Below are 18,804 nucleotides of genomic sequence, written 5' to 3'. Positions count from 1 at the left end.
CGAACCCGTGTCCCCTGCATCGGCAGGCGGACTCTCAACCACTGCGCCACCAGGGAAGCCCCCATGTCCTTTTTAAAAATCTTTTTAGGAGAAAGGTTCTAGGAGAAATACACTTGGAGAAAATACAGAACAGCATAAAGAATAAAATGTCATCCATGATCCCACTACCCAGATCCCTATATCCTTTTAAATAAAGATTATTTTCTTTTTTAGATTAGCTTTATTTGCTCACCGTGAAGATGGACCTGGAATTCCAACAGATATTAAACTTTTTGACATATTTTCACAGCAGGTGGCTACAGTAATACAGGTTTGTATGGCTTTGTTCCTAAGTTCTCAAAACTTTCAAACTTCTCAGGTGGTAGATCCTTTTCTAATTGTTTAAAATAAATTCCATGATTTTCTGAACATTCCAGTCTAGACAAGACATGCCTTCGGAGGACGTTGTATCTTTACAAGTCTCTCTCATTAATCTCGCTATGAAGTGTTATCCTGATCGTGTGGACTATGTTGATAAAGTTCTAGAAACAACAGTGGAGATATTTAATAAGCTCAACCTCGAACAGTAAGTCAAAGTTAAACATTTTTGTAAAAACCTTTGTAAAGCACTTTTTTGTCCCAGATTTATTTTTCTTTCGCAATTGCTTTTTGAAATGTTAGTGTTCACCTTCTTTTAAGTATTTGTTAGATCGACATGCTTGGTACTAATCAGGGCAGAAAGTGGCAACCAACTGCTTGGCTGTGTACATTGATCAAGTAGTGGCACTCATAGACCATAGCAGTCTTCAGGAACCAGTGTCTCCAATTCAGACCCCTTTGTATATATGAGAGAGTTAGTTTTTATACTGGTAAGGAAGCTATTTATATCAAGCAGTATTTCCCTGAGAAGTGGTTTCCTACAGATGAGTAAGTTGTGAAAAAATTAGGGAGGCATGTATGCATTTAAGGTGTGGAAATTAATTGGTTTAAATTTTTCTCTATTTTGAGCTTTGATTTTGATACCATCAAGGATAGTATAATATGCTGTTGTCTACTTGCATCTTCTTCAACTATGCTGTCCTGGACCTGTTGCATCCTCTAGTGGCCACTGTGGGCATTTCTGATCCTGTTATGTTTTCCCAGCAGTCCTCTTACTGTCCCATCCTCCACTGCTTCTGAACATGTGGTTAATTTAGGCCCCTCCTTGCCCAATCTAGGCCCCTCCTTGCCCCTTCTTGCCCTATATATATAGGCCCCTATATATACTCACGTAATCTTTCCGCTTTCCATCTCTCCTCCAGTGGTTTAGTTAACATCTGGAAGATTTCTTCTTTTTCTTTTACCTCTTTTTATTCCCCCTTTTTCTTTTTGTCACTTCCATTTTTTGTGAACTGAAAAACATTCCAGATCTTGAATAAGTGATGTATCTGTATCTTCCTCCACTAAGTGAGTTTTAAAGTAAAATTAGACAAAATAAAAAATTAGAAATCCCAACCTCTAAAGGTCTTATAAATGCCTGGATATTCCTCAGCCCCCACGGAATGTTCCTAATTTCGTCCTGATTTTCCTTAGTCATCAACATCTGATGCAGAAGAAATAATTTATGTATTTTTCTGTTTTGTTGAATTGCTATTTTTGCATGGCTTTGTCACCCTGAATATACCATACTTATTGGCTGCCCTAGAAACCTAACTACCACTTAAAATACTTCCCTTAGAAATACCACGTTCTAGACAGGCATTTTAACTCCAGGTGTACAACCTGTTTATGAATTGGAGACTAGCATAACTTACTGTATCAATAGGACATTAATAGATGAATAAGTGTGTTTAGACAGACATCTGATAGACCTCTCTTGGAAGTCATTGGGGTGTTTTGGGGTGCTGTGATTCACTTGACCCATTTCCTTTAATATTATAAATGAAAAATTTCAAATTTTTGTGAATCAAGTGCTGTTTGTGTATATAAGAAGTTAATTTCATTCACTAAAGGGCTGCTGTTTTTCTTTTTGCAGTATTGCTACCAGTAGTGCAGTTTCAAAGGAGCTCACCAGACTTTTGAAGATACCTGTTGACACTTACAACAATATTTTAACAGTCTTGAAATTAAAACATTTTCACCCACTCTTTGAGTACTTTGACTATGAGTCCAGAAAAAGCATGAGTTGTTATGTGCTTAGTAATGTTCTGGATTATAACACAGAAATTGTCTCTCAAGACCAGGTAAGAGAATACCCACATGCTTTATTAGAAAAACAGAGACAATGTAGTTACGGTTTTAGACCTTGAGACAAACACATGAGATGGGCGGCGAGGGTAATTTACCACTAAAAATAGTTACAAGTAGCTTATTCATTATATAAATGAGAAAATTGGAGAGGTATAAAGAAGAAATTATAAAATAACTCTAATCCCACCAGGAAGAGAGGTCCATTGATTAACTATTGATTAACATTTGGTACGTCTCTTTCTAGATGTTTATATGTATACCAACATGCATATACTTTAATACAGAAGAAGGAATTATGTTGTTGATACTGTTTCGTAACTACTTTACACAACTAGAAACGCTTTTGTCAGTGGCATTATATGCTGATTGTTTCACCCCGGTGGGTTTCTGTCTCCCATGTTACAGGTGGATTCCATAATGAATTTGGTATCCACGTTGATTCAGGATCAGCCAGATCAACCTGTAGAAGACCCTGACCCAGAGGACTTTGCTGATGAGCAGAGCCTTGTGGGCAGATTCATTCATCTTCTACGGTCTGAGGACCCTGATCAGCAGTACTTGGTATGAGTTAACTCTTACTATACCCCTTCAACAACTTCTAGTGAAGTCATGTGTAGACGTGTCTCAAATGGTCTAATCCAGCTTGTGGTATTAAAAGGTTTTGAAAGAATTGAAACTGAATAAGAGATTAACTGAACTTTATGATTAAATGCATAATTGCTTGTAAACTTCTGAAGCTTATGAAGAACAAGTTGGTTGCTGTCATTTCTTTTGAAGACTTCTTAAGAATTGTAGAAAAACCTATCTTCCTTTAGTTGGGTGTCCAATAATCAGTCCATGTTCATTTTCTTTTTGAACTGTGTGTTGCTTTTAGAATTGTTCATTTGTTTTTCATAATAAACTTTTAAAGTATGAGTAAAATCCTTATATTCAACTGTGTGTATGTTTCCAAGGTTTGCAAATCGAAGGTGTTTGTGTTTGCCACATGGAAAATGTGGGAAGACTTTAAAATTAAAATTGCCTTTTTCTTAACCCCCTTTTCCTGGCAAAAAACAATCAGATGAGATTCTCCCTTTCTTTATCCTTAGTCCTCAATAAACCTTTGTGAAATGAATAAAACATGTTGCCTGAGTAGGAGTATTGGTGACATACTGGACAATTTATGTTTATGAAAGGTAGCACCTGTGGCTGCCTAATTATCATTTGGGCAAAGTAGTTTAACCATTGTTGGATGCATGAAGGTAAGTGTTAGTAATGAAGAACACCTTTATTTGAGGATGAGTCCTGACTTTCTTCCTGTGTTGACTTTGTCATAGTTGACACTCTTGTACTTCTTCCTAGCCATTGTGAAAAAGAAGCTGATTTCTGTTGGTAGTGCGATAGTCTTCGACTTGGCTTAGTGTCAGATAATCTGTGCACTGTGTGTGATCTATACCTAGTGGCTGGCCCCATTGTTCAGATGTTTTAACTGATTTCCTTATGTTTCTGTGTCACATGGCCTATGTGTGTTTTCATTTTTTGTTGTATACCAAATGTAGTAGTTAGGAAGTATGCTTTCCACCTGTGGCCAGGTGGTTATGCCATGTACAGAAACACCTTTAAGGTGAGGATCATTAGCTGTGACTTCCCCAAGGGGGAATGCATTCTCTTCCTATCCATCTATGATGGTCAGAGAAATTTACAAAACCTGAATATGTCACACACTGTGACTGTGACACACATATTAAGTTATTTCATGAATTCTTGTGTTTTTTTTTTCTGAAACAACCAGACATTTGTTTCCTAATGGCTCTTTTTTAAAGTGTATTACCATTTCCCTTGACTTAAATGGTCTTAATATTTTTCTGAATTAGGAGGTGTGATATACCAGCAATATGCATATTTTTTGTATCATGATAATAGCCAGTATTTTGAGTACATGCCTTGTGTTAGTACTGGTAACACTTTACATCTGTTACTTGATCTTCCCAGCAACCCTAAGAGAAATATACTACCCCATTTTTCAAATGAAACTTACAGCTAAGAGAAGGTAAATATTAATGTGCCTAGGGTCACACGGATAGTAAGTGTTAGAATCTACTTTTAAATGCATCTGTCTTCAGAGCCTGTGCTCTTTATCAACACAGTATACTTCTTACATGTTATATGAACATGTGTTTACATCTGCCCCTGACTAGCTATGTAACTTTGGGCAAGTTATACAACCTCTCTGAACCTCAGTCTTCCCCATTTGTGAAATGGGGTTAGTATTTGTCTCTAGGGTGATTGTGATGACTCGGCAAGATAAGAAATGTAAAAGTATACCATGAAGTCTGGTATATCATATATATTTAACAAATGGTAGCAATCATGATGCTTAGAGCTCCCATTTAATTTTATAAATGATTAATTATAGTTTCTATAATTACAGAAAAGATTAATGGGTTTTGTTTGTTTTGGTCAGATTTTAAACACAGCACGAAAACATTTTGGAGCTGGTGGAAATCAACGGATTCGCTTCACACTGCCACCTTTGGTATTTGCAGCTTACCAGCTGGCTTTTCGCTACAAAGAGAATTCTAAAGTGGTGGGTTTACTTTTAAGTATGTCACTAATTTTTTCCCTTTTTCCTCTGTGTATGTGTTTTAGTTTATCATTATAGAAAATTTCAAACTTATACAAATAGATAATGGTGTAATAAAATTCCAGTTTCAATAGCTCTCAATTCATCACTCATCCTGTGTTACATTTAAGTATCACTATTGACAGTAGTGATGTTGGTAGATTACATACTAGTTGAGGAATCACATAAAAAACACTTAGAAATGAAAGATTAAAACAGTTTAAATTTATGTTAGAAGTTTTTCCTGTGTCTAAAGATCACTTGTGAGACATCTATAAGTTTATTACAAAATGGCTCAGAATGCTTTAGTTTCTCAAGAACGATTTTATTTTCTTGGGAGTCTTTATGAAGTACTAATTCTGAAGTGATACAATAATCTTATTCAGAGGTTGCAGTACGTAACAAGTAAGATCTAATTCACGTTAGCTTTGCCTAATGAAAGGGCCCAGCATTGCATAATTGCTGCTCTCTAAAAGCCTGTAATTGAATAATTTTATGAGTTGTGTACATTTTTTAATGAGCTTAGTCCTTTTACAAACAGGATTATGGCTAAGTCTTCAGTGGTGTACTTTTGTAGAAAATATCCTAATCTGGGAGTTCCCTGGCGGTCCAGTGGTTAGGACTCTGTGTTTTCACTGCTGAGGGCCCAGGTTGCATCCCTGATTGGGGAACTAAAATCCCACAAGCCTCATGGAGCAGCCAGATAAAAAAACCCTAACCTAATGTACCTGAAAGTTGGACAGTCAGGTTTATATTAAGGAACAAACACCGTAAACTTAATTTTCTAATAATGGAGAAACAAGGTATATTCAGTAGACTTACCAGTATGACATAGCATGCCTTTGGCCAGTTTTTATGAGGCCAGCCTCTCATGTAGTTCCTTTTTCCCATTATTTTATGGATAGATGTTTGTGAATGTAACAATAAAAAAAGCAACGAGCATTTACTTACTATGTGCCGTAGATTGCGCCAAGGAGTATAAACTTGGATTATTGCATTTAGTCCTTGTAAAAGTCTGTGACTATTATCCTCTCTTAAAAGTGAAAGGAATCAATTGCATTAATAAGAAATTTGGATGGTTAAACATGGATAAAATATTTAACCTCACTACTAATTATAACAGTGAACCTTTTTAGAAATCAAACTGGTAAAGAAAAAAGAAAACTAAGGTTCAGCAATGGCCGTGGTGTGATGAGAATTCATTCTCATCTAGTAATGGTGGGAATGTGAATTACTACAGTCTTTCTAGAAAACTCTGGCAGTGTGTAACTAGAGCCTTAAAAAATCCGGTATTTCCACTTCTAAGAATTTATACTAAAGAAAAAATTAGGGATTCAATAAAGCTTTGTGTTTATAGACCATTTGTTATATTACATTTATTTCCAAAAGGAAGTAGTTAAGTAAATTATGCTATATCTAGTTTGTGGAATATTTTCTGGTGATTAAAATGATTTTAAATAACTTTAGTATCATGAGGAAAATTATGACAAAATAAGTGAAAGAAAATAAGTTAAATACAAATTACATGCAGCATGAGCCCAATTTAACTCTTCAGTAAGTACTTTAAAGTAGAAAACCATACACAAAGGATCCCAGTTACATTATATTTGCATAGCAAAAAGAAAGGAAGACATTAACATTAGAATGTTATCAGTGATTATTTCTGGGTGGTAGATTTAGGGATGGTTTTAATTTTTTAAAAATTCTTTTGTGTATTTTCCTAATTTTGTCCAATTTGGGAATATGTTGCTTTTTCTGATGCAAAAAAACAAATACCAAGTATATAAAAATTGCAAAGCCGGTGACCTCAGATGGATGTTTTGAGAAGGCATCCTGCTTGATTTCCTTGTGTACTCCACAGATGAGACAGAAGATAGCAGGAAAACTGAACTCAATTTTAACACTTTTCGTGTTTGTTCTAGAGACATTTTATATAAAATGAATATTCTTAAGCAAGTTAATCTTGAACTTAAGGTAATTTAAACTATTTTTTTCTTGTTTTAGGATGACAAATGGGAAAAGAAATGCCAGAAGATTTTTTCATTTGCTCACCAGACTATCAGTGCTTTGATCAAAGCAGAGCTGGCAGAATTACCCTTAAGACTTTTTCTTCAGGGGGCTCTAGCTGCTGGAGAAATTGGTTTTGAAAATCATGAAACAGTAGCATATGAATTTATGTCCCAGGTGTGATCTGCTCTCTTTCTGGGATGTTTAATCCGTTTGCTCTGTTCAGTCACCTGTCTGTAGTTAATGGTGGTGGTGCACATGGATTTACTCTTCACTGAATTTATAACTACCCCTTTCTCACCATCTTGATGGGACATACTATACTTCTTAACACTATAGTTTTATTGACTGGTTTGGAGCAGGAAAATTGATCAGTTACTGGGTGCTAATGAGATTGAAGATTTTCCAGTGAGTCATGGAAAAAACTGTTTCATGGGGGAAAAAAATTCCTTTGTTAATTCATTTTGGGAACCTGGATTAAACAAAAGTTAAAACAAGTTTCTTTGTTGCAACTTGTCAGCATCTTTGTCTTGTGCCTCTCCAAGCGAGGGCACTGCATATTCTGATCTGAACCATATTCTCATCTGAATGACTCACAGGATGGGGCTTTGATGGGAAATACTTTGGAAAATGCTCTAGTAGATGGTTGGTCCCTAAAGGTCACTTCTGCTTTGTGTGTACCAGGCATTTTCTCTGTATGAAGATGAAATCAGCGATTCCAAAGCACAGCTGGCTGCCATCACCTTGATCATTGGTACTTTTGAGAGGATGAAGTGCTTCAGTGAAGAAAATCATGAACCCTTGAGGACTCAGTGTGCTCTTGCTGCTTCCAAACTTCTGAAGAAACCTGATCAGGGCCGAGCTGTGAGCACCTGTGCACATCTCTTCTGGTCTGGCAGAAACACAGACAAAAATGGGGAGGAGGTAAGGTGGGAGGTCATTCCTAACCAACAGTGTTAGAGGAGAGGGGATCATTGATAGGGAACGGCTGCTGGGGCCTTTTGCCTTGGAGGTGAAACATGTGCAGTGCTTGGAAACCTGACAAAGAATTTTGCTTTGTTTTGTTAAAAGAAACAAAATGGACAGTAACATATAGAGTTACATCCTGTGGTGAAGCCTCCACTTTGAGGATTTTGTAACATAGCAAGTTTGTACCACTATCTTTAAAAAATATACAAAATACATAAATATAAAACATTTAACATATAAATATATAAAACAAATAATATATTTGTTTTAAAATATAGCTGTGTACTTTAAAAAATGAAGAGGATTTAAATTGGTTTTTTCCTTTTAAAATATGAAAGAGCCACTGTATTGTGTTTATTTCTTTCTGTGAAATGGGACATTTGTGATTCATTAATCTCTTTAATACTCCCTCTTTAATACTCCCCTCACTCCCTTTATTCTAGCTTCACGGAGGCAAGAGGGTAATGGAATGCCTAAAGAAAGCTCTAAAAATAGCAAATCAGTGCATGGACCCCTCTCTACAAGTGCAACTTTTTATAGAAATTCTGAACAGATATATCTATTTTTATGAAAAGGAAAATGATGCGGTAAGTGAATAATAAATTGTTGTTAGTGAACTAATTATTTTCCTTTCCTACTCTTAGATTTGATACATACAAAAGTTTATCATACTGATACTTTTCTTTTTTGTTTACAAGGGTCAGAGTTTGGAGAATCTACCTAGTGGTCTCTTTCATTCTCCAAAATTCTTCTCTATCTATATAGATGCATCTTACAGAAGAGCTCATTATGTGCAAGAAAATTCTTATCTCTTTTGTTTATGAATATTTTATAAAATAGTCACTCTCTGTTTAAAAAATAAAATATAATTTACAAATGCTGAATAGTAGGCTGATTTGTCATCCCATACAAGTGTAGAATAATTCCCAAATAAAGGATGGATCAATATTTGTAGGTTAAATAAAATTTTGCTTTTGTTCTTTTACTGGTTTATGATTTTCTCTATTTTCATTAAGTTTTTTTTTTTCGGTTGTCGTTTTGGATGAATGGCCAATAGTTGTTGCTCAAACCAGGAATCATGTTCTCATCTTTTTTTTTTTTTCTTTTTTTTATAATCTGGTAACTGCTGAGAGTAACACAAGCTCCTCAAAACATTTTTATTAAATTACGTTATTTTTTTTTTTGTGGTACATGCTTGATGGTAAAATTGTTCTTTTGTAGGTCACGATTCAGGTTTTGAATCAGCTTATCCAAAAGATTCGAGAAGACCTCCCAAATCTTGAGTCCAGTGAAGAAACAGAGCAGATTAACAAACATTTTCATAACACACTGGAGCATTTGCGCTTGAGGCGGGAATCACCGGAATCTGAGGGGCCAATTTACGAGGGTCTCATCCTTTAGAAAGGAGCCAGGCTCACCATCCTCCTTTCCATGTACATCCAGTAAGGGTTTTATTATACTAGGCTTCCCTTCCATAGATTGTGCCTTTCAGAAATGCTGAGGTAGGTTTCCCATTTCTTACCTGTGGTGTGTTTTACCCAGTACCTCCAGACACTCACCTTCAAGACCTTAATAAAATTATTCACTTCATAAGTGTTCAGGTCTGTCTGATCACCCTAAGTAGCATGATTGATCTGCTATTTTAAATTCCTGCGATCTGTTTAAAAAAAACAAACAAAAAAGGCCAAAAAAACCCCACTTATCTCTGTGACTAATGAAGCTCTCCTTCCTTTTTTTCTGTTTTGTTTCATTGTTGAGTGTGTAATTTCCTTCATTACTTGGCAGTACTAACCAGAAAGTGTCTGTCTCTCTGTTCTGAGATTAATTTAGAGGAAAGGAATACTGTTTGTGAAATTCAGCTTGGGCTTCTCCTGAAATGCAAGATAAGGCCATGTGTAATATTTTCCCTGAAATTAGAGAATATTAATGCATGTTTGAGAATTTTAAAGCACCATGGTCTAAACCAGAAGCTATATTTTGCATATTTGGACTCAGCCATCCATTAAGAACTTAGGTTGTCCTCTGGACATATTTATCAAAATAATTTTGATCTAAATAGTATAAAATAGAAAATTTGTGATCTATATAATTTATGTATAACCTTCATTGTTGTAAATTTAGGGGGAAATGCATCATACAATTATGATTTTTTTTTTTTCACCAGTGAAACAATAAAAGTTGCTATTAACAATTTTGGACCTTTTTCCTTTCATACTACCTTGTTTCATAAAAGGAACTAGTAGAATGTGTATGGAGTTTATTGTACATTCTCACGTTCACAACACTCACTTGTTCAACTGTTCACTTGCTTTAAACACTTTTTGAGCAGGACACCATCTACTCTTTTAGTCATATTTACTCATGTGCTTTCTTCAGCCTTACTCTGCTTTCCTAGGAATGATACCTCCACATAAACTCCCAAAAGGCTCCCACCTATATTTGTTATCTATTGTGTGACAAATTATCCCAAAACTTAGTGTCTTAAAACAGACATTTATCTCACAGTTCTCTGGATCAGCAATTTGGGAGTTTAGCTGGGAATAAAATGGATTGATAGGATAGTGTGTGCAAATTTGGTAAAATTACATAAGCTTGAGCCACAATGATTTTAAGCCTTAAATAGGATACATCCACAGGAGATGGGTGTCACAAAACCCTTTTTGTCAACTATTTTTACCTTCCTACACATCACCTGGACCAATGATTTTCAAGCTTTATCAAACATACAAATCACATGGGGGTCTTGGTAAAATGCAGATTCTGGAATTCACCAGGTCCAGGGTGGGGCCCAAGAGTGTATATTTCGAATAAACCCCCAGGTACCCCCCCATATTGCCAGTCCAGGGACCACACTTTGAATAACAACACCCTAGATGGAAATTCCATAGACATTTTTTTCTTAAATATTTATTTATTTATTTATATATTTATGGCTGTGTTGGATCTTCGCTGCTGTGCACGGGCCCTCCCTAGTTGCTGCGAGCGGGGGATGTTCCTCGCTGTGGTGCACAGGCTTCTCATTGAGGCGGCCTCTCTTTGTTGCGGAGCACGGGCTCCAGGCGCACAGGCCTCGGTATTTTCGGCACTTGGGCTCAGTTGTGGCACATGGGCTTAGTTGCTCTGCAGCATGTGGGAATCTTCCCGGACCAGGGATTGAACCTATGTCCCCTGCATTGGCAGGCGTATTCCCAACCACTGCACCACCAGAGAAGTCCCCATAGACAACATTTTAACAGTACTTGGAATAACTTATTTCACTTGTTTCTTAGATGGTTCTCACGTTTCCTTGTGGCAAACACTAAGAAGGGGGTGACAGTGGCCTAGAGGTGTTTGTGACTGTCCTTTGTGGAGTATAGGGGCTTAGGCAATCCAGTACAGGAGGCATTTCTGTCATGTGTACTATATGACAGTGGATCTTGGCTTTTCCAAGCCACAGCAATTTGATGAACGCTTTTCGGAAACTCAAGTGTTAGAGCTAGTCGGTACAGAATAGAGTTGGCTGAAATCAGCTAGAGGAGCCAGAAGGACATCTCATGGAGTAGTGGACATCAATCCCATGACAGGCAGCTCAGAGGATCATGAACAAAATGTAGGGGGGGTCCATGTGGGATCTTCCCAGACCAGGGATCGAACCCGTGTCCCCTGCATTGACAGGCAGATTCTTAACCACTGTGCCACCAGGCAAGTCCTGGGATTTTATCTTTTAAGGAGTTGTCTTGTTGATTCTAGGAGAATGTTGCTCTTGAGCAGGTATTTCTGCCAAAAGGGGAGGTTTGGTCAATGCCTGATGCAGATACACAATGTGCAGTAGGAGGGAGTGAGGAGGCCAAAGGGCAGGGAAAAATTTTTATGTGTAAATTTTTTCTTGTCTCGCTATAAGATACGAATTTTATTTCACAATACTCATGTCCTGATTTGCTTATTGATGAATGCTACAAACATTTATTGTGCACTGATTATGTGCCAGATACTGAGCAAGGCACTAGGAGTTAGTGATAAGAAAGCAAACATGTTTCTCTCCCTCATGGAGCTACTGTTTAAAAGGGAGAAAGGAATAACAGAGAAGTGTAAATTGCGATAAATCTTATATAGGAAAAATGCAGGAGACTATAAAGTCAGTATTACTTTGATATCAAAACCAGACAAAGGCATCACAAAACTACTGAAAATGTCATAAATATGGATGCAAAGATCCTCAACAAAATACTAGCAAATTGGGGCTTCCTTGGTGGCGCAGTGGTTGGGAGTCCGCTTGCCGATGCAGGGGACACAGGTTCGTGCCCCGGTCCTGGAAGATCCCACATGCCGCGGAGCGGCTGGGCCCGTGAGCCATGGCCGCTGAGCCTGCGCGTCCAGAGCCTGTGCTCTGCAGCGGAAGAGGCCGCAACAGTGAGAGGCCCGCGTACCACAAAAAAAAAAAACACACAAAAAGCTAGCAAATTGAATCCAGCAATACATAACATGGATAACACCATGGCCAAGTGAGATTTATCCCAGGGATGCAAGATTGGTTTAATATTTAAAAATCATTAATGTAATACACCACTTCAATAGAATAAAGGACAAAAGCCACATGATCATCTCAAGGGACATTGGAAAAGCATTTGATAAAGTTCAACACCCCTTCATGATAAACACTCAGTAAAATAGGAATAGAAGGCAACTTCCTCAGCCTGATAAAGTAAGGAAAAATCCACAGGTAAGATTATACTTAATGGTAGAAGAATGGATGCTTTCTCCCTGAGATCAGGAACAAGACATAGATGTTAGCTCTTGCCATTTCTATTCAACATTGTACTGGAGGTTCTTCTAGCCAGGGCAGTTAGGCAAGAAAAAGAAATAAAAGACATTTAGAATGAAAAAGAAGAAGTAAAACAATTTCTATTTGCAGATGACATGATCTTATCAAGGAAATGTAAATTTAAGGCATAATGAGATAGCACTATATACCTACTAAAGTGGCCATATTAAAAAGCAAAAAACAAAAAAACACATGTTGGTGAGGATGTGGAACAACTGGAACCCTCATTTATTGCTGGTAGTAATGGAAAATGGTATAGCCACTTGTAATAGAGTTCTCTATTAACTGAAATATATATATATATACACATACATATGTATGTATATATGTATATATATACATACATATGTATGTGTATATATGTATATATATACATACATATATATATGTATGTATGTATATATGTGTGTATATATATATACACACACAGGTCCTAAGATGTGCAGGGTGAGTCAGCAAGCTGGAGACCTAGGAGAGCTCATGGTAGTTCCACAGTCCAATTCCAGAGGCCTGAGAACCAGGAGAGCTGATGGTATAGTTTCAGTCCAAAGGCCAGCAAGCTTGAGATCAAGGAAGAGCCAGTGTTTCAGTTCTGTCTTATCCTGAAGGTTTTAGCCCAATACCCCTGCAAAGAGGGCCCTGCCTAGGATTCCCTCTAATTGGTGGCATTTATCCCAAGTCTGACTATACTCACTGGGTATTCTCTTGTTTAATATGCCTCTCCCCTGCTGGACCATGAGGTCCGTGAGGTAAGAGTTAGGTTTATTTTTTCCCTTCTAATCCCTGGAGCCTCGCACAAGGCCCTGAGGCTCTAGAGGAAACTGGCTGAAAGGACTTCTCAATGCTTTACCAAGTGCTAAAGATTTATTTTGAAAGTTTAAGCTGCCCTCTAGTGGAAAATACAAGCCAAAATTCGAGCCTAGCTTTTATTATTTATTTTTGTCAATGGGAGCCCCAGACTCTCAGACCAGAGAAGCAGAGACCTAGCATCTCTTCTCTCCCTGCAGTGGAGTAGACATCGTGGGCTACTTGCCCACCCTGGGCCCACGTGGAGCTCCTCACAACTGCAGATGGAGGGGCAGGCATCCCCCAGTGGGACCCCTCCCAGGATCTGGGGGCTCTCCCCACCCTTCTCTGATGTTCAGAATTTGCAGTCTGCCTTTGTCCTTGTCTGTGCTCCGAAACGCATTCATATGGATGTGGGAACACTAAAGCAGGGCAATGGGGGCCATGCTGGGCTTCTGTCCCCCACGGGTCAAAGTCCTGAGCTGCACACTTTAGAGAGTGCTTCTGTCCTTGGGGAGCTGGTGGGCTGGTTTGGGGGCAGAGGGCCCCCAATACAGGCAGCATTCCCTGCCCCTGACTTAGGTAATGGTAGTAATGTTGAATCTGTGGTTCTGGGTAGGGGGTCTATGGACCGCAGCAGCAGAAGTGGCCCAGATCTGGCCTTTTGACTCTAAACCTGAGCCTTTGGCTAATGGCATTACACTATATATAAAAGGAGCAGTACTAATTTAGTTTGTCCCTTTACTAAGTGAAGTTTAGTAGTAGTTACCAGCAGTACAAAGATGAATATGACATGGTACTTGTCTTCAAAGAACCACAGCCTCTGACGCAATGTCACAAGTAGACTAGGCCTCAGAAGTTGCAAACTGGTGGTCTACAGATATGTTTTATTTGGCTGGCACAGTGTTTAAGTTGTTAAAAATTGGTTGCCAATCTTTTTTTTTCTTAATTAACTTAAAAATAATAAATAATTAATTAATTTTTGGCTGCACTAGGTCTTCATTGCTGCATGTGGGCTTCTCACTGCCGTGGCTTCTCTTGTTACGGAGCATGAGCTCTAGGCGTGCGGGCTTCAGTAGTTGTGGCATGCGGGCTCAGTAGTTGTGGCTCGGGCTTTAAAGCACAGGCTCACTAGTTGTGGCGCACGGGCTTAGTTGCTCCGCGGCATGTGGGATCCCCCTGGACCAGGGCTCGAACCTGTGTCCCCTACATTGGCAGGCGGATTCTTAACCACTGCGCCACCAGAGAAGACCCGGTTGCCAATCTTTTAATATGGGAAATTTCTTATAAAAATCTAGACTTCTGGCTTCAATTGGAAAACCAACATGGCAACATGGGGTCCATACCCATCACTTCTCATGGGACTGGCACCAGTGGCCACTTCTCTCTTTCTGTCACCTGCCTGGCCATTCCGGGCACTGCGTTGAGACCCCTGTGCGAGGAATAGCAAGAGGGGAGCAATTAATTCTGGAAGCAGGTGAGAGAGTGGGTGAGTCCTCTCAGGTGCGGTGACTTCCCAGGTGCCATCTCGACAGCCTGCATGGGAGATGGTGGTGGCCACAGGGGCTGTGGCAAGGAGGGTGGGATGAGATGAGAGTCTTATGAGCTGGAGGATGGGCTGCACTTGGCTTTGCAGCATTCATGAACGTGAATCATGAATGAGAGTTCCAGGTCAAGTTTTCCAGCAGGAGATGAAATTGAAATAGCTGCAGGAGAGATCTCAGGTCTGAAGACCTTTGTATCAAACATGAATTATGTTACTTGAGGACTGGGGATCTTGTTGAAATGCAGATTCCAGTCCAGCAGATCTGGGGGTAGGGGAGGGACTCTGCTTTTCCAACAAGCTCCTGGTCCCTGGACTGTACTTTGAGCGGCTGGGGCTTAGAACAGAGGTTGCGATCCTAGTGGGCTGTGGGCCAAATTTGGCCTGGGAAATAAGGTTTTTCTGAGTTGCATAGTGTTTACATTAAAAAAAAAATTTGCTAACAGCTTAAAATCAGGTATTTTCACATAAAAGTCTGAATCTGTCTTCCCCACTCATCATTCTCTATCACATCATTGAATTTTATTTTATTATTTTTCATAATTGAATCTTGCTTGTTAATTGGTTTTTTACTCGTTCATTGTGCATCTCCACTAGGCTGTGAATTCCCTGCAGGCAGGACCTTGCTTGTTTGCTCCTGCTTCCCTTGAGCCTAGAACAATGTCTGGCACACAGTCTATACTCTCTATATTTATTATTTGTCAAGTGAATTAGCACATCTGCTTTCCTGTGTGCTCACAGTGAGTGCCACTGTCCACACTTGGCCTTCTTCACTCACTTCTGTTACCTCCTGAGGAAGGTGGACTCAGGATAATGCCCTTGCGAGTCCCCTAGGTTTAGGGGATCTGAAAAGGAGGAAGAGGAATGAAGGCAGGAAGGAGAACCAGAAGAGTGAAGGCCCGGAGGCCAGGGGAGGAAGGACTACGGAAGGGGATGCTGGGCTGTCAGTGCTGCAGCAGGCGGAGGGTGATGGGAGCGAGGGAGGGCAGGCCTCTGGAGGAAGCTACTGGTCGTTGAGAAAGCAGGAGAGGAAAGGCACTACCCCAGAGCAATTTGGTGCTATTCAGAAAGTGTGGAGGCAGTATCTCAAGATTGCAGTTGGGCTTTGGGAAGTTTTTAGGGGAGGGCAGTAAGTTTCAAGCCCCTGTGTAGACCGAGTATAAGGACCTAGTGGTGAGAAAGAGAGTGAAGATATAAAAAAGGCTGGGAATAATGGGTGCCACCCCACCTAAGGCAGGTGGAAGGCTGCGATGGGCTGCAGATGGAGGGATTGGAAAGGAAGAATTAAAAAACCCTTTCCTTAGGATAAGGGGGAGGGGGCAGGAAAAGCAAACTCCCAAGAAATGTGTGCTCCTAAAAGGTCTCCACTTAGGGGAAAACTCTAAAAACTTTCCATATAATCCATGCAAGCATAGGTTTGGAAATGTATCCAGTTTAATAAGTGATTTGTCCTTAATATCATTTCAGCTGTGAGGGATCTGAGAGACTTTAGCCCAAGGTTTTCCTTTAAGGCAGTAAGTGGAAATGTCTTCCCTGTGATAACACTGTCATGACCAGGCTCTTGTCCTTCTGTGGGACTCATCTTCCTGGTGTTCTGGTAACCTCTGCTGTTGCCGGCCATCTCAGGTCTGACTAGTCATGGCCTGGCAGAACCATTAAAGCGTGGATTCAGGAATTTGGCTGGTTTTTAATACTGGCACTGCTGGGTTAAATTGGGCATTTCTTAATTTCTTGGTGACTCCATGTCATCATCTGTAAAATGGGAATAATAATAATATTTCCTGTCTCATAGGATGGTTTTTGAAGATTGAATAAGATACTGCAGATAAAATATGCAGAGGTGTCTTGCACACAGTACTCAACAAATGTTAGCTATTATCATTGGAGGTTATAGTTGTTGATTAATAAATGTAGGTAAAACATACTTTTACATTCTAAATATTATTTGACATTCTTTGAAAATATCCTCTGTGTGTAGCTAGTGAATGAAAGAGGGGGAGAGAGAGAAAAAGCAAGAGAGCAACTGATTTTTGGTGGTGAAAAGTTTGGAGCCATCTAGGCCAATATACTATTAGAACTGAAGATGCTCTTCTGAAAGGTGAAGTGACTTGCCCAAGGTAATACCAGTGGTAATGGAAGAAACAAGTCTAAATACTATGTTTTCTGACTCTCAAGCGTCTTTTCCGCTCTACCTCACTTCCAGGTATGGCTTGTTAGTTTTTCGGAACTCATCCCAAATTATGTCCTAATTCAACTTTGTCCAAGTTCGTCCCAGTAAACAAAAAGAGCAAGAGCTTGGACGAGAAGAGCAGTCCTTCCGGCCAGTAGATGGCGCCCAGGCACTGCCACCGGCGTGGGTGGAGGCTGAAGGGGCGGGGCTCGTGCGGAAACGGGGGGCCACGCAAACTTTCCTTTAATTGGTCGAAGAGCCTCGGCTCACTATCCAATCAGAAGCTGCTGCTTCATCGCATTACTGGGCCGGGCGGCCGCCCGCGGAAATTTGAAATGGCTGACGGGTTGCTGGCTGGTGGGTTGGGGTCGGAGGCGATGGCGCGGGACCACGAGCGCACCAGCTGGGCTGCGGAAGAGGAGCCTGCGCCCCTCGGGAAAGGTGAGCAACCGTCGTGACGGGCCGGAGGAGCCGCCGCCTGCGACAGACCGTGTCGGCAGCGCGGGGGGCGTCGGGACTCTCCGAGGGCGCCTGGGGCGCAGGCCTTCCGGACCTTGCTGGCCTGGGTGGCGGCGGTGGCTGGGCGATGCCCTGACGTCGAAGTCAGGAGGTACCCAGGGCAACTCCCCCCGCCCAATCTGGCCTCAGCTTCCTTGAGACTGGAGGGAACTGGGCCGGGCCGGGCCGGGAATTCCTACTTTTGCTGTCTGGGTGGGCCCCCCGGGCTTTGTGCACGCGTTTGTGAGTCCAGAATGGGCGCATTTTTTAAATTTGCATCTCAAAGGAGATTACGTACCACACTTCCCTTTCCCGAAAGAGAAGAAACTTGAACCCTTGGCCTAGTTGGCTGCATCTAGGCCTGCACTGAGCATTGAGGGCAGGTGACATGCCCAAAGGTGGGGAGCCAATTTGGGACAGAGTCTAAAAGTAGAACCCAGCTTTAATTCTCAGTCCTTTCTACCTCTTCACGGAGACTCCGTTTTTTCCCCGATATTTTAAGGTGGTTTTGCTTTAACATTTTCAGTTGTATTGTGTAGTGGAAAGAGTCCTGGAGAAGTGAGAGAACATAGGTGTGACTTAACTCCTCTACCAACCACTTTTGTGAACTGGCAACAGTCACTTGGCTTCAGTTTGCCCATCTGGAAAACAGGTAGTGGTACTACGGAGTTGTGAAGATGAAGTGAAATAATGTGTGAAAAGAAATACTTTCAAATTGGATCTAAAGAATTGTGCTGAAGTAAGGTATTCTTTTTAATTGTAAGACACACATAACAAAATTTACCATCTTAACCATTTTTAAGTGTACAGTTCAGTGGTATTAAACACATTCACATTGTTGTGTAGCCATCACCACCCTCTGTTACCATGGTTCTTTTCATCTTGTAAACCGAAACTCTATACCTATTGAATAATAAACCCCCAATCACCCCTCCCCCCAGCTCCTGGCAACCACCATTATACTTTGTCTTTATGATATAATTTTGACTACACTAAGTACCTCATATCAGTGGGATTGCACAGTATTTGTCTTTCTGTGACTGGCTTATTTCACGCAGCATAATGTTCATCCAGCACTTGTCGTAATTTCCTTCCTTTTTTTTTTTTTTTTTTTTTTTTTGCGGTACGCGGGCCTCTCACTGTTGTGGCCTCTCCCGTTGCGGAGCACAGGCTCCGGACGCGCAGGCTCAGCGGCCATGGCTCACGGGCCCAGCCGCCCC

The 18,804-nt window shown here is 40.3% G+C and overlaps 2 protein-coding genes across 2 annotated transcripts in view; both read left to right on the top strand.

Annotated features, from left to right (window-relative positions):
• VPS35 (VPS35 retromer complex component) overlaps positions 1 to 9,979 on the top strand; it is a 32,207-nt gene extending 22,228 nt beyond the window's left edge. The window contains exons 9-17 of the mRNA XM_007122552.3: positions 214 to 310; positions 417 to 565; positions 1,994 to 2,201; positions 2,614 to 2,769; positions 4,652 to 4,774; positions 6,815 to 6,994; positions 7,502 to 7,741; positions 8,230 to 8,373; positions 9,008 to 9,979. Of these exons, the coding sequence (XP_007122614.1) occupies positions 214 to 310; positions 417 to 565; positions 1,994 to 2,201; positions 2,614 to 2,769; positions 4,652 to 4,774; positions 6,815 to 6,994; positions 7,502 to 7,741; positions 8,230 to 8,373; positions 9,008 to 9,187 (1,477 nt within the window). The 3' untranslated portion in view covers positions 9,188 to 9,979. The remainder of the gene's footprint in view (positions 1 to 213; positions 311 to 416; positions 566 to 1,993; positions 2,202 to 2,613; positions 2,770 to 4,651; positions 4,775 to 6,814; positions 6,995 to 7,501; positions 7,742 to 8,229; positions 8,374 to 9,007) is intronic.
• Positions 9,980 to 17,403: 7,424 nt separating this feature from the next.
• Positions 17,404 to 18,804, top strand: part of SHCBP1 (SHC binding and spindle associated 1) — a 36,995-nt gene continuing 35,594 nt past the window's right edge. The window contains exon 1 of the mRNA XM_007122551.4: positions 17,404 to 17,527. Coding sequence (XP_007122613.2) covers positions 17,422 to 17,527 — 106 coding nt within the window. The 5' untranslated portion in view covers positions 17,404 to 17,421. The remainder of the gene's footprint in view (positions 17,528 to 18,804) is intronic.

This window comes from Physeter macrocephalus, chromosome 17 (assembly GCF_002837175.3).
Source record: "Physeter macrocephalus isolate SW-GA chromosome 17, ASM283717v5, whole genome shotgun sequence".
Classification (NCBI taxonomy): Eukaryota; Metazoa; Chordata; class Mammalia; order Artiodactyla; family Physeteridae; genus Physeter; species Physeter macrocephalus.
The sequence above is the reverse complement of the archived record's forward strand: the minus strand, read 5'-3'. Positions and strand labels throughout refer to the sequence as shown.